Source organism: Musa acuminata, chromosome BXJ1-10 (assembly GCF_036884655.1).
Source record: "Musa acuminata AAA Group cultivar baxijiao chromosome BXJ1-10, Cavendish_Baxijiao_AAA, whole genome shotgun sequence".
NCBI classification, from domain to species: Eukaryota; Viridiplantae; Streptophyta; class Magnoliopsida; order Zingiberales; family Musaceae; genus Musa; species Musa acuminata.
This window is the reverse complement of record NC_088336.1, coordinates 34,815,855-34,840,653: the sequence shown is the minus strand read 5'-3', so window position 1 is coordinate 34,840,653 and position 24,799 is coordinate 34,815,855. Positions and strand designations below refer to the sequence as shown.

The 24,799-nt window shown below is 37.5% G+C and overlaps 2 protein-coding genes and 1 long non-coding RNA gene across 4 annotated transcripts; all 3 read right to left on the bottom strand.

The window, feature by feature from the left end:
- Positions 1 to 2,722: 2,722 nt before the first annotated feature.
- On the bottom strand, positions 2,723 to 10,561 carry LOC135594691 (uncharacterized). The gene is made up of 2 exons (XR_010480197.1): positions 10,272 to 10,561; positions 2,723 to 4,464 (listed from the first exon to the last, which is right to left on the bottom strand). It is a non-coding gene; the product is annotated as an uncharacterized LOC135594691 (long non-coding RNA).
- Positions 10,562 to 14,983: 4,422 nt separating this feature from the next.
- On the bottom strand, positions 14,984 to 18,799 carry LOC135594690 (uncharacterized). Of its 2 annotated transcripts, none has more exons than XM_065085135.1 (2): positions 18,628 to 18,799; positions 14,984 to 16,643 (listed from the first exon to the last, which is right to left on the bottom strand). In XM_065085135.1, the coding sequence occupies exon 2, from the start codon at positions 16,244 to 16,246 to the stop codon at positions 15,107 to 15,109; it is 1,140 nt and encodes a 379-aa protein (XP_064941207.1). In that variant the 5' UTR covers positions 16,247 to 16,643; positions 18,628 to 18,799; the 3' UTR covers positions 14,984 to 15,106. The 2 variants fall into 2 exon arrangements, with proteins under 2 accessions (XP_064941207.1, XP_064941206.1); XM_065085134.1 differs by having other exon boundaries at positions 18,616 to 18,798.
- A 4,525-nt stretch (positions 18,800 to 23,324) lies between these two features.
- LOC135586166 (uncharacterized) lies at positions 23,325 to 24,488 on the bottom strand. The gene has a single exon (XM_065085362.1). The coding sequence runs from the start codon at positions 24,486 to 24,488 to the stop codon at positions 23,325 to 23,327; it is 1,164 nt and encodes a 387-aa protein (XP_064941434.1).
- Positions 24,489 to 24,799: the final 311 nt, after the last annotated feature.

The following is a 24,799-nucleotide window of genomic DNA, read 5'->3' as shown; positions in this document are numbered from 1 at the left end:
GTTGTGATTCAAACCTGTCCTAGATAAGGACTAGTTATTATACCTAACTAAATGCATTAAGATTTTAGGTCTATTTTGGAGTTAGAAATGAGTTACACTATACTTGTTCAGCACATTTAGATCATTTGGGGTTTTGCTATGTGTTCGAAAAAGAAAATCGTAGAAAGGTAGACAATATAAGGAAACTAAGATATTTGATAAACCACACACTTAATCAAAATAAAGCTGATCCATTTTGTTTTGCTTGTCGCCAACCCATTTTTAGTTTCAATGCAGAGTCATTCATAATGTGCTACGTGAGGTAATTACAATCCAGATTGTTTGACTTTTGCATATTAACATGTTATGTTATATTATAACCATTTTCTTAGATTTCAATTTATTATTTACAAATGAATTAGGCGCTTGACCCCCTCAGCACTTGAATCCAAGTGAAATCAAATTAGTTTGATTTAAGCTCAATCCAACTACAATTGATTTAAGCATAAGTGACCACTTGTTTCAGTAAAAAAAATTATATGTAGCTTCAGCTAAACATCAAAATATATTTCCATTTTTGATGGAGAATTTGTCAATATAACCTGCAAGTGCACAATCATAATAGTAACAAAAGTCAAGATGTTGGAACTATTTAGCTATATGAATCTTTTGCACTCTTATGAATGACAATAGTCAAATTAAAATCTCTTTATATTTTTAGTAATAGAAAGAAAATTTACTAGTAATGGAAAGAGATTTTAATTATTTTAATTTGACTACATACGTTGTCTTACATAATTCTCCTTCACATCACCGACTAAACTCTCAAATACAATATTTGATCATTGAAATATAAGCTGGGCAACTTGTTTTAAGGTAAGAACAAGCCTCAAGTTGCCAAGATAATGACTTTTAACACTGCAGTAGAGAAGAGAACATAGTGAGATAAAGGTGTAAGGTTATACCTAACCAAATGCATTCAGATTTTGAGTTTGGAAATAAGTTACATTATAGTTTTATTCGGCTCCTTTGCATCATTTGGTGTTTTGATGATGCTTGATATGAAAATTATAAAGCGGTACATAAAATAAGAAAATATTAATTTTTTTAATATAATTTTTTAGTGGACTTAATGAGGTTACGATTGATCCTTTGAAATAAGTATCACAATGTTACTGTACAACTTAGACGAGAACAATTACGTTCCTAGCAATAGGTAGGAAAGAAGAGATTTTTTGACTCCCCTAAAATAATAAATATAAATATTATACTATGAAAGCCAATACATCTCTCGGTAGACATTTGATGATAGAGAAGCCTACGAAAGCAAATTAAAATAATTATGTAACATCAAATTTTTATGCGAAAAAATATCTAATCAATTTGTGGATTAAAAAGTTGTTAGGACTCTAGCTAGGCATTCATGTAAAATCTACTTCTAACCAATTTATAGAGTTGGTTAGAAGTAGAAGTCTTGAGTAAGAGTCCTATTAGGAGTTGAGGTTTAGAAGCCTTATAAATAGTCATGTATTCATCCTCTTTTAATAAGAAATAGATGAATATTTTTAGCAGCAACTTGGAGGAAGAACCCCTATAGAGTTCCAAGAAGGTTGATCCCCTAAAGAGATCAACCACAAGCTCAGAATCCACGATGGTTCTATCAAAAGTCTCATTTTATAAAATAAATCTAGCATCATAAGTTATGTTACTTTAGATATAACCTTATTCTAAGATTTGACTTTATGTTTCAGGTACCCAATGCTTTACAAGAACTTATTATCGAAAAGCATTCAATTCTTTGTTTAGAAATATTATATGAAATACTAGAGAAATTTGTATGAACCCCAAGTATACACAGCTTAATCTTGCATATCCGTTAAGTTCTTACTAAAAGAATCACGATAATAAACTTAATAACCACTTGATTAGAAAGAAACAGTTCTTACTACAAGACTCACAATAATGAAGGTAAGAATTAAGTATTATGTTGAAAAAGCATTAAAGAAGTATCGTAGCCGACGAAAAATAAAATTTATTGACAAATCATCCAATACAAAATTCTTCTATTATTTCTTGATCACTAAGATTTAAAGGAAGTGTTAAAAGTTTGAAACTATATTTTATCTTGTCTTTGGCCTCCGTGGTGTCTAGAAATCTCTAGCCCTAAAATGATGACGATCATTTCTATTATGCTTAAGATATTTATTTCAAATACACTATAGAATGCTTAAGATATTTATTTCAAATACACTATAGAACACAATGATCCATGGTGCAAGGTTGTGTGTTTGAATCACGTGGGGTTTAAACCCCCTCTTTTTTCTTTTTTTTTACCGTTTAAAATATTTTGTCATCATAATTCTTAGCTTTTCGTTTTACTCGTTTTACTTCACAAATAATAAATTTATTTTCTTGACTCCCAATGAGATAAAGTGTAACCAATGTATCGATAACACAATAATTTTTTATTGACACTGTTGCCTTTCTTAATCTACAAATTCTCATCATCAAATTTTTGGGTTCGGCAGAGAAATAGTAGTTCTCAACCTTATTAACTTCAACATTACATCAGTTTCTTAGTTGATCATCAGCAGACCAACTTCTATAAAGAGCATATGAACACACTACACCATGAATTTAGCACTTGGTTCTTGAACTAGAAACTAATATCCAGCAATCTTTTATTTGGTTACCTTTCTGAAGTAATTGACTTTCCCCCACACCAATTTCTGAGACATCAGCATAAAAGAAACAGTACCTTTTGTTGTAGAAAAAATAAATAGAAGAACAATCACCAAATCAACGTGGAAGTTATACTCAAAGAAACTCCTGCAGAATTTAAATGGTCACAAATAAAAAGTGATTAACTTGCAGTCAGCATGCAATAGGTTGACACTTTGTCTTAAGGAAGCACTTGCAATCCTAGTTTTCCACAACAACGTCGTGCTTTCCATGCACAGCAACGACATAGGAATCATATTGAGCAATAAAATTCTCCTTGCGTAGCAGGAAAAGGAATTTGTTTCTGAACTTCTCTTCAGATAGCTTCACGACAAATTGCAGGTTATATCCTTTATCCAGCAATTTATTCTGATCAAGAAAATTCATAACTTCATATCGAGGTCTCAACCTCTTCTCCAAGCTATATGTAAGAAGCACAGGATGATAAATGATATATGTCAGCTCACAACCAGCTTCCTTCATCAGGAATGTCATCTTATCACATAAGTTCTTCTTTGAGAGATTCCAAATGACTGGATGCCTCCTGAATGCAGCAATGCAGTCTGGTTGGGACCACCCAAAGCTCATCAGGGTTGCAAAGGTAGCATCAAACCTGGACCTGCTCAGGGTCATGACTGATAATAGTGCACGAGGGAAGATTTTACAGTCACGTGACACACCCAACTCCTCAACGTGTTCGATAAATTCCTTGATACATTTTTCTGTTCGACATAAAAATCTTGGTAGTTTCACCACCATCTGCGCAATGCGTTGTTCACTAATGCCACATTCCCTCAAGAGAGATATATTGGGCTCAATCTTTCGAGCCAAGCTAGAAGTAAGGAGAAACATGCTCCTCCTGAAGGCTTTAATTAACCACTCATTAGAACCAAGAAGTGACCTCCAGAAGTTGATCCTCAGTTGGATGTCACGTAGAAGGAGCACCCTTGGACATGATGAAACCAGCTGAACTATTTCAGTGTCAGAAAATCCCATGTCCTGCAAAGATCTCATCCTAGGCTTCAGGATAGTCTCTACGTTAGCACGTAGAAACCCGGGTTCCCTCTGCATAAGCTTCATGACTTGTGCATCACTCCAACCACTCTGCTTAAAGAACTCAATGGAAGGACTTGAACTTGAAAGTTTTTTTTCACAGATGCGATCATCAGCCGTTTTTGCAGCCTCTTTTGAGGAAAGTTCACATGACTCAAGGGGGTCGACCAATGTAAAGTTGGATCTATGATTTGAACTGTGCTCTTTGGCAGTGGAAAAGCTAAACAGACTGCAGAGTTGATAGGAGGAAAGATGGATGTTGGACTTGTTACAAGAGAGAAGGTAAAAGAGCCTCTGCTGGACCGAAAACATTAGTCTTTTGAGGCAGTATCCCGCACTGTTTGCAGAAAAATACAAGAAAAGTAGTCTTGTTTATGCCCTCTCCAAGTCCAAATTCCTCTTCTACCTCAAATCAAGGATGTTGAAAACTTTCGACTAATCATCTGTCTCAGACAACATTCCTTTACCAATCATGTTAATGCACATGCATTTAGTTCCAATCAGCCATTTCTTTCAGAGATAAGTCTCTAAATGGTGTTTGAGAGTTGATAAAGAGTACCTATGCTTAGTTACTTATTATCATGCTCATATCCGAGCAATTCTCCACCACTGAAATAATGGCATCAGACAACACCAGCGCACAGACACAATATTCCACTTATTTTTCCATTGTAGTTGGTGGGTTTAGACACTACCAAGCATCCCATATCCCTGTAGCAATTTAAAAACCATATCAAATGTATCTTCATCAAATATGCTGCATAAGAGTAGCAAAGGCATTTACCATGTTGATCGTATACAGACGATACTCATGTTTATACTTGTCGGTTGAACATCAATGACTTCCAAATGGTACTACAGAATTCAGAATAACAGGAAGATGCATAATGTTTTCTCTACAATCAGATTCAGTAATGTCCTATAACTAAAACCTGGAACATTTCAAATGAGCAATTCCAGAATAATTTATCCTTTTCATCAAGAATGTAGAGAGATGATCTAGTTATAAGTCTTGCAAGACTGGTAAGTAGAAAAGACACTGTTGAATTAATTAACAACAGTAAATTGTGAGGTTCAACATGCTAAAAAAGGCATTGTTGATGATGATGAGCAACTTGACAAAAAAAAACAACACAGCTGGAAGACCAGAGAAAGGCAATAAATTTTCTGAAAAATGAATACAGAGATAAGAAAACTGCCTCAATCAAGTAATGCTATTAGTTTATTTGGTTCTATGCTGATAAAAGAACTTAATTTATGAGAAAGATTGCTCATGTAAATAACTTCAACTACAGTAAAAAAAAATTATATGTGGCGTCAGCTACATATAATTAATGAAGAAAAAAAACCTAGATCAGTGATAATTTGCCAATAAAAGAGGCAAGGGCAAGCAACCACGATAATAACAAAAGCCATGATGTCCAAACTATTCATGATCAGCCATATGGATCTTCTGCATCATTGAACTCTGTGTAAGAAATTATTGTTAGGACCCTTTTTCTGAGCTTTTGAATAATGTTTATTGAGTCTGTTTAGTCCATTTGTTTATTGAGTCGGTTTGGTTTAGTTAGAGTCAAGTAGAGGTTTATCTAATATTTATTTATTATTAGAGTTCAAGTCCTGATGGACTCTGGGTGGAACTCTATAAATAGGGATGTAACCGTTTCTTTTCAGTAATCTATGAAAAATATTATTCTGTCTTTGGACAAACCCTAGAAGGTCGATCCCCTCGAAGTGCTCAAGGAGGGCCGATCCCCTCGAAGAGATCAAGGAGGCCGATCCCCTCGAAGCGATCATTATCATCCTCATTTCTCCCCTTTCTTCCACGATAAGATTTTAGGGTCTTATCATTTGGTATCAGAGCGACGATAAGACCGTTAGGGTCTTATCATTTGGTATCAGAGCCACGATCCTTGGCGCAACCCGCCGCAACCTTGCTTCCCTTCTTCCCCACCACCACTACAAGGCAACTCTTTCTTCACCGTTGTCGCTGCTTCTCCCCGGCCAGCGACCTTCGACCACCGCTCGACCTCCTCGCTGCCCCATCTCGATCAAAAAAAAAAAAAAAAAAAAGAAAAGAAGAAACACGAGAGGAAGAAGAAGCCGCAGCCACCCCTGCGTCCCCTGCTTCCGGCCAACCCACCCGCCGCTGCTGCTCTCCGGCCAGCGCCCACCATCGCCCCGCTTCCCGGCCGACAACCACCGCCGCCGCTGTTCCCCGGCCAGGAGACGACGCTGCCAGCGTCCATCCCAACCCTACTGTCGTTGCCGCCTCCCCTTGGGTCGCAGCCGCAGCCGCTCGACCTCCCCTCGTCGGCGATCGTTGGTGACGCTGCTTCCAGCCACGCCACCACTGCTGCCTCCTTCTTCACTGCCGCACCGCCGTTGCCAGCATCGCCAGCGGCTCCGGCTGTGGTGCGATAGAAACAGAGCACCCTGTTTCCCTTCTCCAGCATCGCAACTTCCCGGCCAACGACGACGCTCGCTGCCTTTTTCTCCACTGCCGCCGCTGCTTCCCGATCGCTCGATCACCGCCGCCCGCCTCCCAGTCGTGCCCCCCCCTTGGGTCGCAACCGCAACCACCGGTTGCCGCAGCCCCTCGTTGCAGCGGTTGCAGAAACAGAGTTCCTCTGTTGCTGCAGCCCCTCGTCGATCGCAGCCGCGCCACCTCCAGCACTCCTCTTCCCCTCCAGCGCTGTCGCCGCCCAGCCGACCCATCACCGCTGCGGGCCACCGTGCGACGACTGCCGCTCGCCTCCTAGCCGCCGCTCCACGTTGCTCTGCATCCTTTGCAACCGAAACAGAGCACAGGCAGCTCACCTTGCTGCCCTTGTTTCCAACCGCACCACAGTCATGGGTCCCCTTGTTGCTGCGAACGCCGGCTACCGTCACTGTCGCTGCTACTGCCCAGCCAGTGACAACGCTGCTCGTCGCCCAGCCGTGATCCTCGTAGCCTCTCCCTTACTCTGGTAACAGAAACAAGGTAAATCACCAATTGCCTTTGTTCCCGCAGAGCCACCGTCGATTCCTATTCTCCACTGCAACCTCAACCCCGACCACTTCAACGCTGCCTCTCCCTTGCTCTGCCTCCACTGCTGCAGCCACCGGATGCCATCATCGCAGCCTCAACCTGACTATTTAGCGATCGCTTCCGTGAGTCACAACAGTTGCAGTCGTCGCCTTCTAGCCCCCGACGCTCTCATCTCACACAGCAACTGAAACACAGGGCAGCAACTCTTCCTCCGTCGCAGCCACCGCATCGGCGAGCCCTTGCCGATGCTGCCCCCAACCGCACCACCATCGCTACCTCTCAGTCCTCAGTAGCAGCGATCCCTCCACGTAGCAATTGTAACAAGCATCGTTGCCTCTCACCAGTGCCTCCTTCCGCAGTGTGATAGAGACAGAGCAACGCTGCCTTCCATCTGCGCCGTCGCAGCCATCGCAGCGGCGAGCCCTTGGCGGTGCTACCCCAGCCACACAACCATCGCTGCCTCCCAGCCCTCAGCAGTAGTGATCCCTCCACGCAACGACCACAGCAAGCATCGTTGCCTCCCATGCAGCGAACGCAGCTACATCCCCATATCCTCGCAGCAACCCTTCATTCCAATAGTGCTACCACCGATTGCATCACAACAACAACACCGAGTAGGGCAGTGATTTATGCCCTAGTCTTGACACCAAAAACAGGAGTTGAGATTACAGATTTGCGGTTTTACAAAATGGCCACCGATAACTCAATGAAAGCACAAATGGAAACATTGGAAATCAGAATTGAGAACCGATTGCATGAAATACTTAATGATTTCAAAAAGGACTTACTGGGGAGCCTTAGTAAATTTCAACAAGTGGGAGCTCAAATTCTATGTTGCACAGATATGAAAATACTGGAAAAAGGACCCAAGATTGTGACACAATCTACTCAGATATGAAGGCGGATGGAGAGCTCTCAAAAATTTGTCAGACTTCTACAGTGTTGGAATATCAGAGTAGGTTTGAAAGATTATCAAATCAAGCTAGAGATTGGTCGGAACGACAACTTCTGGATACATTTATTGAAGGTCTTATTCCAGAGATCCGGTGTGAAGTTAAGGCTCGTCAACCTCGCACTATGATAGCTGCAATCTCATTCGCACACCTACATGAGAAAAAAATCAACAGGGAAAATCATGGAAACAAAAGTGACAATAACCAGATGATTAGTAAGCTACCAGCCCTATCTATTCCCAACCAAAGCCTTGACAGACGAAGACTAACCCAAGAAGAACTTAAGGAAAGATCAGCAAAGGGTTTGTATTATGATGAAAAATGGAGTATGGAGCATTGATGTAAAGAAGGGCAACTTCTGATGATTGAACCAATTGGAGAGGAGCCGAAAGCGAAGAATGTGGACTCCGATCATGAAGGTATAAATTCTAATGAAGACGTTGAACCTACCGCACATATAATGCATACATTAGCCGATTACTCTAACCCGCAAACTATGGAAGTTGCCGGAACTCGAGAGCATCAGCCTATTATAGTTTTGATTGATACTAGTAGCACTAACAATTTTATGGACAGTGAGACTGTTGACCGATTGGCCCACCACATCGAAGACTATTACAGATTCGAAGTAAAGATCATTGATGGACGTATTTTCACTTGTGATAGCAAAGGTTCAAAGATAAAATTGATTATACAGGGCCAGAAGTTTCATGCAACGATTACTATACTGAAAAATCGACCTGTTGCTTACACTCTCAAAAAGTGGAGACCATACTTACTTGATCAACGGGTTGTGATGCGTTGCAGATAAGCTATGGCTAAAGTGCTGAAAGAGAAGCTCCCCGAGATTGATGCTGCTCAGCCTTGAGGACAAGGCTGATTTGAAGAGGGAGGAACTGTTAGGACCCTTTTTCTGAGCTTTTGAGTAATGTTTATTGAGTATGTTTAGTCCATTTGTTTATTGAGTCGGTTTGGTTCAGTTAGAGTCAAGTAGAGGTTTATCTAATATTTATTTATTATTAGAGTTCAAGTCCTGATGGACTCTGTGTGGAACTCTATAAATAGGGATGTAACTGCTTCTTTTCAGTAATCTATGAAAAATATTATTCTGTCTTTGGACAAACCCTAGGAGGTCGATCCCCTCGAAGTGATCAAGGAGGGTTGATCCCCTCGAAGTGATCAAGGAGGGCCGATCCCCTCGAAGCGATCAAGGAGGCCGATCCCCTCGAAGCGATCATTATCATCCTCATTTCTCCCCTTTCTTCCACGATAAGATTTTAGGGTCTTATCATTTGGTATCAGAGCGACGATAAGACCTTTAGGGTCTTATCAATTATCTGTAGTTAAAGTAAGAGCATTCAAATCTCTTTCTGTTGTTACTGGAAAAGGCCCCTTCAAATCACCAACTAAACCAGCAAATACCAGATTTGACAATTCAAATATAAGCAGGCCTGTGTGTTTTGAGGTACGAACAAGTCTCGATTAGCAGAGATAGTTGCTTTCAGCACTACAACAGAGAACACACTATGCTGACATAAAGGTGTAAGGTTATACCTGACCAAATACATTGAGATTTTGGGTCTATTTTCGGGTTTGGAAATCAAGTCAAATTCTAGTTGTTGACTCAACTTGTAGTTTAGATTGAGTCAAGTCCCTTGTGTCATTTGGGGTTTTGTGTTGAAATTTTCTGATGTGCTTGAAAAAGAAACTGCAATGCAGTAAAGATAATAAGAAAACTAAGACGTCTGATGAACCAAACGCTTCATCAAAATAAGCAGTTGCTGTTGAGAGAGCTTCTATTGGGAAACCTAGTCAAATTAGTATTATCTTAGGTATATTTTTAATTAAAATGCTTCACATGAGGAATAGTCAGACTTGTACATGATTCTACTGAAATAATTATGATTTTCTTTGGACAGTGACCCAATTATTGTCTCTGCTATCTCTTGTTCTATCTTTTCCATGTTTTTTTCTTTTTCTCTAAGACTCCCCAATTCCCTTTGCTCTTTATAAAAGCAGCACTTCTCCTGCTGTCTATCTTAACAACAGTATTTAACATGCATACTGTGACTTTCTATTTCTTTTAAGTAAATGCTCATGATAAGCTGCTGACTGCTTGTTGGGAGGGTAGCGGGTAACTATCAGGGAGAAGGAAAGGGGAGGGGAAGATGTGTAGAGAGAGCGAAGAGGGGTGTAGAGGAGGGAGATGGTGGCTGTCGAGGCCGGAGCAAGATAATGGAGAGGGGGCTGTCGGGTGCGGAGTAGGTAAACGGAGAGGGGACTGTTGGGATCGGAGAAGGAAAACGGGGGGCGGGGCCTGTGATGAAGTGGAGGAGGGCGAGGGGGAGGGGAAGAGGGGCGGGGGGCTGCGATGAACGGGTGAAAGAGGGAGGAGGAAGGAGAAGGGAGGAGGAGGATGGTGTCGGGGAAGCGGGAGAGCTGCGACGAATGGGGGAAGAGGCAGGAGGAGGGAGGAGAAGGGATTCTGCAACGGCGATGGAGGAGGAAGAGGAGGAGGAGTAAGAGAGAGATACCGGGCGCTGTACCGTTCGCTGACGGAGAGGAAGCCGCAGCATCCACCGTTCTCGGAGGAAAACGCCGCAGCGATAAGAGCTCGACGGAGGAAGATGCCGCCGCTGCTGCCGCCTTTCGCCGAGGAAAACGCCGCAGTCGCGGTCGCTGTAGAGAAGGAGACAGTTTCACCGCTGCATTTAGGGCACGGGTCCGAATTTGAGGATGTCGTTCTCATCTGGTTGAATCGAACCAGAGAACCAAATTTACTTGACTCGGGCTCGACGAAACCTGAATCATTCGGGTGCCTGGGCTGCACCCGGTTGAACTCGCTCGCCCGGCCCACTTATCGGGCGGCCGGTGACATCAATGGTTTCAGCCGTAGTAAAGAACTTTCTACTAGTATTGTCGCAACACTAAAAAAAAATTGTTAGATTGACCTTGATGATCCCTTTGATTTTTTTATCTTTGTAATAATAGTTTTTCTCTCTTACAATTTTTATTTTCTCTAATAACTTGATCTATTGATAGAGAAGTTTGGAAGGTTGTCTATTATAGTTAGCACTATAATAGTAATATAAGTTAATAATTAATTTTTTAATATTTCTATTATGATCGAAATTGGCACTAAGAAAGGAGGGTGAATAAGTATTTTTATAAAAATTACATCGATTCAAAATTTTTATTCGATAAATCTCATATCGAAAAGATGTTTAAATGTAGAGTACAAGCTAACGTTTGAATCAATAGGCAACAATAATTTAAAGTAGAATATAAAGTGCACATCGCGTTTATAGTGATTCGGTCATCGTAACCTACATCAATCCTGATTCTTCCTCCATCGAGGCCACCAACTTTCACTATCAATCGTCTTTCAATAGGCAAAGATTAAATACCCTATTACAATACTTTTCTCATGTTTAAAAGATAACCTTTATAAGTCACTCATCCCTCCCTTAAACAAAAATTGAGAAAATGAGAAAAATTCTCACTAAATTACAATAGCATTTTCTTACAAATTTATTCTCAATTCTTGTGTTAACCGAGCAAGGATGAGTAGGATATTTATAGACCTCAAATGGATTCAAATTTAGAGTCAAAACAGTCTCATCCCGGGTTTTCAAGGTACTAGCGGTTCCATTGTCAATACTGGGCGGTACCACCACCTACCGGACTGACAATTGGCGGTACCACCACCTATCAGTCTGACACTGGGTGGTACTATCGTCTATACACTATATGGTACTATCGCCTAGTCTCACATTAACACTAGTCAGTACCACCGCTTCACATAGTCTCGGAGATTTTGTTTGGGTGATATCACCACCCAGACACCTTATGAAGCTAAGCCTCAAGCGGTGCCACCGCTTGGGCCAGTTCAAGGTCACTGAATGGGCCTTCCACTTGGCCCAAAACAACCCCAACTTAGGCCCAATGAGCCCCTAATTGAGTTGCATTGTTTTATCCCAAAATTGACTCAATTAGATCTAAATTAACTTGATCTAAACACACAATTATAAGAATGAATCCCATCTTATCTAGCATATTATTGATTCATTTGATGCTTCATCTGGTCCTTTGATGCATCATCCTCTCTTTCAACATATTACCCAATCGACATGATAGACTCACGCAATTTTCGATTTTTTGACCCGATGCTCGAATTCATGGCACGAAATCCTTCCGATATATCAACCAGTCCTCCAGCATGACGTCCAATCTTTTGACATGTTCTACTTCAGCCCAACGTATGATTATTTCTTCTTTATTCGAATTACTTTTCCTTGATCGAGATTAATCTTACGTTATTGCATATTAAATCACAACTTCATCAATCGATTTTACCATAAAATTCGAGATTTAACAATCTTTAATTTTATGACCAATATCATTGACTCCTAAACTTTCATAATAAGTGGTTAAATAATTGAATAATTACTATAGTCACTTAATCTTCTACGAGGGTTAAAAACATATGTAATTAAAAAAATCGATAGAATTAAAAAATATTTTATCTTTTTTTAATTTTATAATCATTATTATAATATTAAAATTATTATCATATTTATATTCTTATAATTAACTAAGCATATTAATACAAACAACAAAAAAATATGCATAGTAAGATAATAAGCACTAGTAAAATATATATTAAATTATTAAAAAATTTAAAAATTTAAAAATTCTTTCACATGCATTCCAATGTTGTGAATATAAGTAAACTTTCATAATATTATTTGAAATAAAAATATATAATAATTTTTTATATTCAAAAGATTTTTAAAATAATTTATATATTGAATTCCATTAGGTAGAAACATCTCTAAAAAATATTTTGATCTTTTTATCATTTAATTTATAAAATTTAACTTATTTTTTCATTACTTATGGATGACTTCACAAGAATGAAATAGGTTGCTTAATAGGATATATAAAAGTTCAAAAAGATCTAAGTCCTTGTTGTGCACACAAATTCAAAATATGACAAGCACATCTAACATGAAAAAAAAAATCATGGAAAACAAGCTGACTAGCTTCTTGTAATTTCAAAATAAAAGCGGTATTTATCATTGTATTATTAAAATCGATGGAAAAATTTAAGAATCAAATAATATATTATAAAATTTATCATTTCATAAATATTATTGATTATATGCCATTCAACAAAAACTCTAAAAGCAATAATTTTTTATATATGGTCCAATTGCTATCAATCCAATGATAAGTGATTCCTATATATGTGTATATTTGTTAGTGATCACTCTAAATATCAAAATAAATGGAAACATAATATTTTTTTTATAAAAATTATATAATGTGTGAGCAAGTGTGGTAGGATTTAAAGCCTTGACAATAATCAATAAATCTAATTTTTTCATCGAAATTAAAAGATAAATATTTAACAAAACTTAATATAGCTAATGTTTCATATTTTTAATATAAAAAATAAAAAAAATGAATTAGTATGGTGCTAAAAAATGAATTAATATAGCTATTGGATGTTTTTTCCATAATGTTCTTATCTTTTTTCTTCTTTAAATTTAAAATTTTTAACTCTAATAATTCCATGTGATATGGAAGGAGTCATCGATGTTTTAGACATTTTTTAAGTATAGTTTGAATATGTCTAACTTGAGTTTAGTCATGATATCTGTTTCCTTCAGCTCAATATCCACATTAATGTGTTGGCTTTATTAAATTATAAATATCGAATTTTCAAACACCTCCTTGACGGTGAAGTTGTAGCTTCCACTTACCATCATGTTAAGAAAAAAGCATTAGAGCATTCAAACTTCAATGAGCCCTTAATCAATGATGTGAGACAGAATTAGAGATTTCAAGAGTATTTATAAGGTTTTTTCTTTTTTTCTTTAAAATATCTCCAAAACTATCGATTACTTGGTTGTTGAAAGGATAATTTTTTTAAAATTTAAATTATAAAATAACTAAAATATCCATAAATATAGTCATTTATATCACTGGGACAAACGAATCGTTTTCTTCTCCCTCGATTGTTGGGCCAAGCAAGGACTGTTGGGCCTTATCATTAGAGCCCAACAATTTTTTTTATATAAAAACGATCAAATTGATGATTCAAATCAGAATCGGAATCATTGGACCCATATTTTCAATTTTTCAAATCCAAGAACTATAATTAATTATCAATTTGATATAGTTATGATTCAAATTGGATCTAGATAAGGACTAGTTATACTTAACTAAATGCATTTAGATATTGGGTCTATTTTGGAGTTTGGAAATAAGTTATGTTATAGTTGTTTAGAATATTTCGATCATTTGGGGTTTTGTTGATTATTGAAATTTATTGGTGTGTTTGAAAAAGAAGTAAGGTAGATAAGATAAAGAAACTAACAGATTTGATGAACCAAACACTTCATCAAAATAGAACTGAACCATTTTGTAGACCACATGTTTATTGTTGCCAATTCATTTTTATTTTCTAATGCAGATTCATTCACAATGGACTATATGAGGTAATTACAATGCAAATTCATTTATGGTTTGACAGATTCATATGTTTTGTTACACTAGATATATAATCATTTTCTTAGGTTTGAATTTATGGTTTACCAATGAAATGGGCTCCTGACTCAGTTGAATCAGATGAGTGCTTGACCTACCTAGCACTTTTAAAATCTCTTAGTATTGTTACTAGTAAATTCTCCTTTAAATAACCAACCAAACCATCAAATAGAAGATTTGATAATTTAAATATAAGTAGTGCAACTTGTTTTAAGGTACGAACAAGCCTCAAGTTGCCGAGATAATGGCTTACAGTATTACAAGAGAGGAATACGCGGAGATAAAAGGTGTCAGGTTATACTTAATCAAATACATTGAGATTTTAGGTTTATTTTTGAGTTAGATAATAAGTCACGTTATAGTTTTATTTGGCACCTTTCGATCATTTAGTATTTTGATGATTGTTGAAATTTTCTAGTGTGCTTGAAAAGAATGTTATAATTAAATGACCAAATGTGACAATATGCATGGGTCTCAATAATTAAATGAAACCAAACACGTGAGCCACAAAGTCAAATACTTAACCTAAATATGTAACAACACAGGTGTGTACCAAAATTTAATATAGATATGTAGTTTAATGCGTTAAATTAAAGTGTAGGTCGTAAATTTTTAATGTTCCGTCCAAGTGGCTCTTACACAATTCCTTAACCTTCAAAAGGAAGGTGTCATTATTAATTAGATCACAAAATCAACATGGAAGTTCTACTCTAATAAACTCTTGGAGAATTTAAATTGTCACAAATGTAAAATGATTAAGTTGCAGTCAATATGCAATAGGTTTACACTTTGTCTTAAGGAAGCAATTGCAATCCTAGGTTACCGCAACAACATCGTGCTTTCCCTGCACAGAAATAAATTTCTCCTTGCGTAGCAGGAAAAGGAATTTGTTTCTGAACTTCTCTTCAGATAGCAGGATGACAGATAGCAGGTCATGTCCTTTATCCAGCAATTTATTCTGATCAAGAAAATTCAGAACTTCATATCGAGGTCTCAACCTCTTCTCCAAGCTATATGTAAGAAGCACCGGACGGCAAATGATATATGTCAGCTCACAACCAGCTTCCTTCATCAGGAATGTCATCTTGTCACATAAGGTCTTCTTTGACAAAGACCAAATGGATGGATGCTTCCTGAATGCAGAAACGCAATCTGGTTGGGACCACCCATAGCTGATCAGGGTTGCAAAGGTATCATCATGCCTGGACCTGCTCAGGGTCACGACTGTTAAAAGTGCATGAGGGAACTTTTTACAGTCACGTGACACACCCAACTCCTCAACATGTTTGATCGCTTCCTTGATACATTTTTCTGTATGACATAAAAAACTTGGTAGTCTCACTACCATCTGGGCGATGTGTTGCTCACTGATGCCACATTCCCTCAAGAGAGATATATTGGGCTCAATCTTTCGAGCCAAGCTAGAAGCAAGGAGAAACATGTTCCTCCTGCAGGCTTTAATTAACATCTCATTAGAACCAAGAAGTGACCTCCAGAAGTCGATCCTTGGTTGGATATCACGTAAATAGAGCAGACACGGACATGATGAAACCAGCTGAACTATTTCAGTGTCAGAAAATCCCATGTCCTGCAAAGATCTCATCCTGGGCTTCAGGATAGTCTCTACGTTAGCACGTAGAAGCCTGGGTTCCCTCTGCAAAAGCTTCATGACTAGTGGATCACTCCAACCGCTCTGCTTGAAGAACTCAATGGAAGGACTTGAACTTGAAAGTTCTTTTTCACAGATGCGATCCTTGGCCCTTTTTGCGGCCTCTTTTGAGGAAAGTTCACATGACTCAAGGGGGTCGACCAACGTAAAGTTGGATCCATGATTTGAACTGTGCTCTTCGGCAATGGAAAAGCTAAACAGACTGCAGAGTTGATAGGAGGAAACATGGACGGTGGACTTGTTACACGAGAGAAGGCAAAAGAGCCTCTTCTGCACCAAAAACATTGTCTTTTGAGGCAGTATCACGTACTGTTTGCAGAAAAATACAAGAAAAGTAGTCTTAATTTGCCCTCTCCAAGTCCAAATTCCTCTTCTACCTCAAATCAAGGATGTTGAAAACTTTCTACTAATCATCTGTCTCAGACAACATTCCTATACCACTCGTGTTAATCCACATGCATTCAGCTCCAATCAGCCATTTCTTCCAGAGATAAGTCTCTAAATGGTGTTTGAGAGTTGATAACGAGTACCTATAATTCGTTACTCATTCTAATGCTCACATCCGAGCAATTCTCCACCACTGAAATACTGGCATCATACAACACCAGAGCACAGACACTATCTTCCACTTATTTTTATATTGTAGTTGGTGGGTTTAGACACTACCAAGCAGCCTATATCCCTGTAGCAATTTAAAAACCATATCAAATGTATCTTCATCAAATATGCTGATTAAGAGTGGCATAGGCATTTACAATGTCGATCATATACAGACGATACTCAAGTTTATACTTATAGGTTGAACATCAATGACTTGCAAATGGTACTACAGAATTCAGAATAACTGGAAGATGCATAATGTTTTCTCTAACATCAGATTCACTAATGTCCTGCAACTAAAATCTGAAACATTTCAAATGAGCACTTCCAGAGTAATTGATCCATTTCATCAAGAATGTAAAGAGATGATCTAGTTAAAAGTCTAGCAAGACTGGTAAGCAGAAAAGACACTGTTTAATTAATTAACAAGGGCAATTTGTAAGGTTCAACATGCTAAAAAGGGCATTGTTGATGATGATGAGCAACTTGACAAAAAAAAAAAACACAACATAGCTGGAAGACCAGAGAAGGCAATAAATTTTCTGAAAAATGAATAAAGGGATAAGAAAACTGTCTCAATCAAGAAATGCTACTAGTTTATTTGGTTCTATGCTGATAAAGGAACTTAATTTATGAGAAAGATTGGTCATGTAAATAACTTCAACTACAGTAAAAAAAAAATATATGTGGCGTCAGCTAAATATCATTAATGAAGAAAAAAAAGCCTAGATCAGTGAGAATTTGCCAATAAAACCAGCAAGTGCAAACAACCACAATAATAACAAAAGCCATGATGTCCAAACTATTCATGATCAGCCATACGGATCTTCTGCATCATTGAACTCTGTATAAGAAAATATCTGTAGTTAAAGTAAGAGCATTCAAATCTCTTTCTGTTGTTACTGGAAAAGGCCCCTTCAAATCACCAACTAAACCAGCAAATACAAGATTTGACAATTGAAATATAAGCAGGCCTGTGTGTTTTGAGGTACTAACAAGCCTCAAGCAGCTGAGATAGTTGCTTTCAGCACTACAGCAGCGAACACACTATGCTGACATAAAGGTGTAAGGTTATACCTAACCAAATACATTTGAGATTTTGGGTCTATTTTCGGGTTTGGAAATCAAGTCAAATTCTATTTGTTTACTCAACTTGTAGTTTAGATTGAGTCAAGTCCTTTGTAACATTTGGGGTTTTGTGTTGAAATTTTCTGATGTGCTTGAAAAGGAAACTGCAATGCAGTATACATAATAAGAAAACTAAGAGGTTTGATGAACCAAACACTTCATCGAAATAAGCAGTTGCTGTTGAGAGAGCTTCTTTCGGGAAACCTAGTCAAATTAGTATTATCTTAGGTATATTTTTAATTAAAATGCTTCACATGAGGAATAGTCCGACTTGTGCATGATTCTATTGACAAATAATTATGATTTTCTTTGGACAGTGACCCAATTATTGTCTCTGCTATCTCTTGTTCGATCCTTTCCGTGTTTTTGTTTCTTTTTCTCTAAGACTTCCCAATTCTCTTTGCTCTTTATAAAAGCAGCACTTCTCCTGCTGTCTATCTTAACAACAGTATTTAACTTGCATACTGTGACTTGCTATTTCTTTAAAGTAAATGCTCATGACATGCTGCTGACTGCTTGTTGGGAGGGTAGCGGGTAACTATCAGGGAGTAGGAAAGGGGAGGGGAAGATGTATAGAGAGGGCTAAGAGGGGTGTAGAGGAGGGAGACGGGGGCTTGTCGGGGGCTGTCGGGGCCGGAGCAAGATAATGGAGATGGGGCTGTCGGGTCCGGAGTAGGAAAACGGAGAGGGGACCGTTGAGATCGGAGTAGGAAAACGGGGGGCGGGGACTGTTAGGAAGTGGAGGAGGGGGAGGGATCGAGGAAGAGGGGCGGGGGGCTTCGATGAACGGATGAAAGAGGGAGGAGGGAGGAGGAGGATGGTGTCGGGGAAGCGGGAGAGCTGCGACGAAAGGGAGAAGAGGGAAGAGGAGGGAGGAGAAGGGATTGTGCGACGGCGAAGGAGGAGGAGGAGTAAGAGAGAGATACCGGGCGCTGTACCGTTCGCTGACGGAGAGGAAGCCACAGCATCCACCGTTCTCCGAGGAAAACGCCGCAGCGATAAGAACTCGACGGAGGAAGATGCCGCCGCTTCAGCCGCCTTTCGCCAAGTAAAACGCCGCATTCGCGGTCGCTGTATAGGAGGAGACAGTTTCACCGCTGCAGTTAGGGCACGGGTGGGAATTTTGAGAATGCGGTTCTCATCTGGTTCAATCGAACCAGATGTCCAAATTGACTTGACTCGGGCTTGAGGAAACCTGAATCACGTGGGCGCCTGGGCTGCACCCGGTTGAACTCGCTCGCTCGGCCCACTTATCGGGCGCCCGGTGACATCAATGGCTTCAGCTGTAGTAAAGAACTTTCTCAATAAAACCATAATCTAAATCAGTGAGAATCTTCACTGGCATAATCTAAATCAGTGAGAATTTGCTAACAAATCCAACAAGTGCAAACAAAAACAATAACAACAAAAGCCATAATATCCAAACTATTTATGCTCTGTGTAAGAAAACATATGTAGTCAAATTTAAAGCATTCAAATCTCTTTTTATTGTTACCATATTATTATATTCTCCTTCAAGTCACTAACTAAACCAGCAAATATAAGATTTGATAATCTAAATATTGATAGGGCATTGTGTTTTGAGTTAAAGAACAAGTCTCAGATTATGGAAAGGGTGGCTTTCAGTAAGGTTATATCTAGTCTAAGTAAATTGATTTCAATTCCGGAATTATCATTTCTAGTTTGGCAAAATTTATAATAAAAAATCGAACCTGCAAGGTTCAGTTCCAGTTTGATCGATTTTGATTTTAGTTTGAACTGATATTTTTTTAATTATTTTATTTAAAAATTATAATTTTTTAATTTAAAAATGGATGTATAATGTTTAACGATATAATAAAAAAAGTTAATACAAATTTATGTAAATTTATAAATATTTAATCTCTTTTAATATTGGACATTCTAATCATCCTTTCAATTGATATGTTTAATAAGACATATTGGTTTTGTTTTATCGCTTTTATCTATTAATACATACTTAAACATCAATTGGTTCGAGGGTCATATTTAATCTAGTTTCACGTAGAACTCGTCCTCTTATATTGAAGGCTGACTCCACAGATACCATCGACACTAAAGTTACTAGTATTAATCCTTAAAACTGGAAATGTTATTAGGTATCATGTCCATTATTCAAGAATAGAAAACTCTATACTTAGAGCTATCACCAAACTTTAAAAACATTATTAGATACAAAATAAACTTGAAGTTTTAGCTTTAAGATCCTTTCGATGCTTTTAAGTCTTTGTAATAATAGTTTTTCTCCCTTACAAATTTTATTACCTTTGCTAACTTAAATCCAAGAAGTTTCAAAGGTATCATGTTGTCTGCTATAGTTAGCATTATGTAAGTTAATAATTAATTTTTTAATATCTTTAATCTTATCACTAATATCATCGACTCCTAAACTTTCATAATAAGCGGTTAAATAATTACAAAAGTCATTTAAACTATACAAAATTAAAAACCCATATAATTAAATAAATCAATAAAATTAATAATAATAATTTATATTTTTTATTTTGTAGCCATTATTATCAAATTTAAATTATTATCGTATTGATATTCTTATAATGCACCAACTATATCAATGCAAACAATTAAGAAAAAAAAATTACAGTAACATATAAACACTAGTCAAACTAGATGTTACCATTCTAAAAACTTTTAAAATTTTTAAAATTATTTCACAGACATTCCAATGTTGTAGATATAAATAAATATTTAACAAAAATAAATATAGCTAATGTTTCATATTCTTTTCAATAGAATAATAAAAAGTGAGATTAGTAGGGTATCCGAAAATTTACGTTTGATTTTTCACCGTACCAACTTGTGATGGATGTTTCTTCATGATATACTTTCAAAATATTCTATATCTTCTTTCCTCTTTGTATTTAAAAATTTAGAGTCAATAATTACAATATGGAAGGAGCCATCAGTGTTTCAGATATTTTTAAAGTATAACTTGAAGATATCTAACTTGAGTTTGATCATCATATCTTCTTTCTTCTATATTTTTAAAATATTGGACTGGCAGCCCACAAATTCAGCCCATAGTGGGCTTGGGCAGCTCACAGCTCACCCCCCTCTTAACCTAACCCTAATTAACATTAGGGGGGTGTGGTGGCTGTGTTTTGGAGACAGAAAAAAGCATAAATAGGCCAGAGAAGAACATAGCCACATGATTGTAAAGAAAATGAGGAAAAGAAAGCAGAAAATGAAGAGAAAGAAAGGGAAGAAGACAAGGATAATGTAGAGAGACTGTTCTCAATCATCTAGCAGTGTTCTCATCTCATATTAGATCAAATCTACAGTAGACTTTTGCTGTGATTACTTGGGAAGGTTTTAGATATCGTGGATAGTGATGTGATCCTTGTATCCCAGTTGTTCTCTTGTGATTGTTCCTAAGGTTTAGGGCAAGAGATTGAGATTTGTATATTCATTATTCTCATAGTAGATTATCTCTAGTTTGCTCCGTGGTTTTTACCCTTCATATTGGAGGGGGTTTCTACGTATATCTTGGTGTTATATTTTATTGTGATTTCATTTAATTCCGCTGCATATCATGGCCTGCTAGTATTTATTCATATACAAAGGTTATTTCGCTTTATATCCCCATCATAAAAGCCATGATATCAACATCTTAACATCAACATTGATATGTTGGCTTTCTTGAATTATCAAGATCATGTTTCCAAAAGCCTCCTCAACGGTGAAGTGATAGCTTCCACTTGCCATCGGATTAAGAAAAGAGCATCAAATCGTTCAAACTTCAACAAGTACTTAATCTGAGAAACAATAAAAGATTTTTTGGGGTATCTATAGGGTTTTTAATTTTTTTTCTTAAAATATCTTCATAACTAGCTATTATTTGTTTATTGGAATGACTAATTTATTTTCTAATTTTAATATTTTTAATTATAAAATAATTAAAGTACCCCTAAATATAGCCAATTTGACATTCATTCGATTGTTGGTCCAAGCACATACTATTGGGCCCAATTGTTTAAGCCCAATTATCCATCTACAACCTATTTGATCGGGGTTTTTATCTATATAAAACACCATCAAATCGATAGTTTAAATAGGAAGCGGAATAATCAATTATGGGATCGTTGATTTTAATTTTTCAAACCTAGGAACCTCAATTAAATTACCCCTGCTCGATTACGATTTGATTTGCAATCAATCGAACCTCCGATTCTGGTTTGATTCAATTCAAACGAGTCATATTTATACCTAACTAAATGCATTGATTCAGTTGTGATTCAAACCCGTCACAACAAATCAGTTGTGATTTAGTTAGAACTAGTTATAGTTAACTAAATGCATTGAGATTTTGGGTCTATTTTGGAGTAGTCTATCATAACTTACATATGCATCCCAACAGGAGTAGTCTGTATAATCCGTTTCAAGTATCTTACTTAGATGATGACTTTATCGACCTTACAAAAATATAGATGATTTTTGTAGAGACCTAATGAAAAAGAAAAAAAGACAAAAGTAGTTGATGATGTTGCAACTTAATAGGTAATTCCCATGATAAAAAACACCTAAGTACAGAGTGCTTGAGAAACAATTCAATAAGATAATTATTCAAAGTACTAAAGGTTATTGTTTGGTTCAAAAACTATTGCTGAAAAATGTAAACTCCATTTGTATTTTTTTATTATCCAAAATCTTACAAATACATATCTTTTATGTCTTTTCACAATTTTTAAAAAGAAGTTTACACTCTTCAGCATCATAACATCATGACTGATTTATAATCAATAGTTCCCCCACAATCATCCAACAATATATTTTGTTCACTTTTCTGAGTCTTTTCTCTTATAATTTTTTATTAAGTTAAAATTTTAGTAACTAAACATATCACTAAAAAAATAATGATACTATTCCTTATGTTGAAGACACCAAAATGATAATACAACATTATAAGAAAAAAATGAAACACACAATTAAACGGGAGCCATGTTGGGTCTATTAGATCGCACAAGCAAAGTAAAACACACAATCTAATTATATAACAATACAGATGTGTATCAAACTTAATATAGATCATTTGTTTAATGCGTTCAATTAAACGGTTAAACTGGACATAATTATTTAATGAGCTGAGTGTGGATATGACTACAACAAAAATGTTAGTCATATCCACATCTGTGGTTGCCTTTGAAGTATTTTCCGTCCAAGCGGCTCTTACATAATTCTTTGAGATGTCCCCATTCAAAAGGAAGGTATCCTTATTAAATTCGATCACAATCATCTAAATGACAGCACAGTTACCAACATGCCTCCACAACAAATAACATGACCGAGACAAAGTTGACACCGATCGATCGACTGGCAGAATTAGCCAAAAATGGTGGAAACAGAACACAAAAGCTTGATATTTTGGTTACCTTCCTGAAGTAATTGACTTTCCCCCACACCAATTTTTGAGACATCAGCATAAGAGAATAAGCACCTTTTGTTGTAGAAAACATAAATAGAAGAACAATCACCAAATCAACAGGGAAGTTATACTCCAAGAAACTCAAGGAGAATTTTAAATCGTCACAAATGTAAAATGATTAAGTTGCAGTCAGCATAAAATAGGTTTACACTTTGTCTTAAGGAAGCACTTGCAATCCTAGGTTACCGCAACAACATCGTGCTTTCCCTGCACAGCAACAACATAGGAATCATATTGAGCAATAAATTTCTCCTTGCGTAGCAGGAAAAGGAATTTGTTTCTGAACTTCTCTTCAGATAGCAGGATGACAGATAGCAGGTCATGTCCTTTATCCAGCAATTTATTCTGATCAAGAAAATTCATAACTTCATATCGAGGTCTCAACCTCTTCTCCAAGCTATATGTAAGAAGCATGGGATGACCAACGATATATGTCAGCTCACAACCAGCTTCCTTCATCAGGAATGTCATCTTGTCAGATAAGTTCTTCTTTGAGTAATTCCAAATGACTGGATACCTACTGAATGCAGCAATGCTGTCTGGTTGGGACCACCCAAAGCTCATCAGGGTTTCAAAAGTAGCATGAAACCTGGACCAGCTGAGGGTCATGACTGTTAAAAGTGCCTGAGGGCACATTTTACAGTCACGTGACACACCCAACTCCTCAACACGTTTGATAGATTCATTGACACAATTGTTCTTTCGACAAAAAAAACTCGGTACTACCACCAGCATCTGCGTGATGCATTGCTCACTGATGCCACATTCCCTCAAGAGAGATATATTGGGCTCAATCTTTTGAGCCAAGCTAGAAGTAAGGAGAAACATGTTCCTCCTGCTGGCTTTAATTAACCTCTCATTAGAACCAAGAAGTGACCTCCAGAAGTTGATCCTTGGTTGGATATCACTTAAACGGAGCAGAGTAGGACATGATGAAACCAGCTGAATTATTTCAGTGTCAGAAAATCCCATGTCCTGCAAAGATCTCATCCTGGGCTTCAGGGCAGTCTCTACATTAGCGAGCAACAACCTGGGTTCCCTCTGCAAAAGCTTCATGACTAGTGCATCACTCCAACCGCTCTGCTTGAAGAACTCAATGGAAGGACTTGAACTTGAAAGTTCTTTTTCACAGATGCGATCCTTGGCCCTTTTTGCAGCCTCTTTTGAGGAAAGTTCACATGACTCAAGGGGGTCGACCAACGTAAAGTTTGATCCATGATTTGAACTGTGCTCTTCGGCAGTGGAAAATCTAAACAGACTGCAGAGTTGATAGGAGGAAACATGGATGGTGGACTTGTTACATGAGAGAAGGCAAAAGAGCCTTTTCTGCACCAAAAACATTGTCTTTTGTGGCAGTATCACGTACTCTTTGCAGAAAAATACAAGAAAAGGAGTCTTATTTATGCCCTCTCCAAGTCCAAATTCCTCTTCTGCCTCAAATCAAGGATGTTGAAAACTTTCAACTAATCATCTGTCTCAGACAACATTCCTGTACCACTCGTGTTAATCCACATGCATTCAGTTCCAATCAGCCATTTCTGCCAGAGATAAGTCTCTAAATGGTGTTTGAGAGTTGATAACAAGTACCTATAATTAGTTACTCATTCTAATGCTCACAACCGGGCAATTCTCCACCACTGAAATAATGGCAT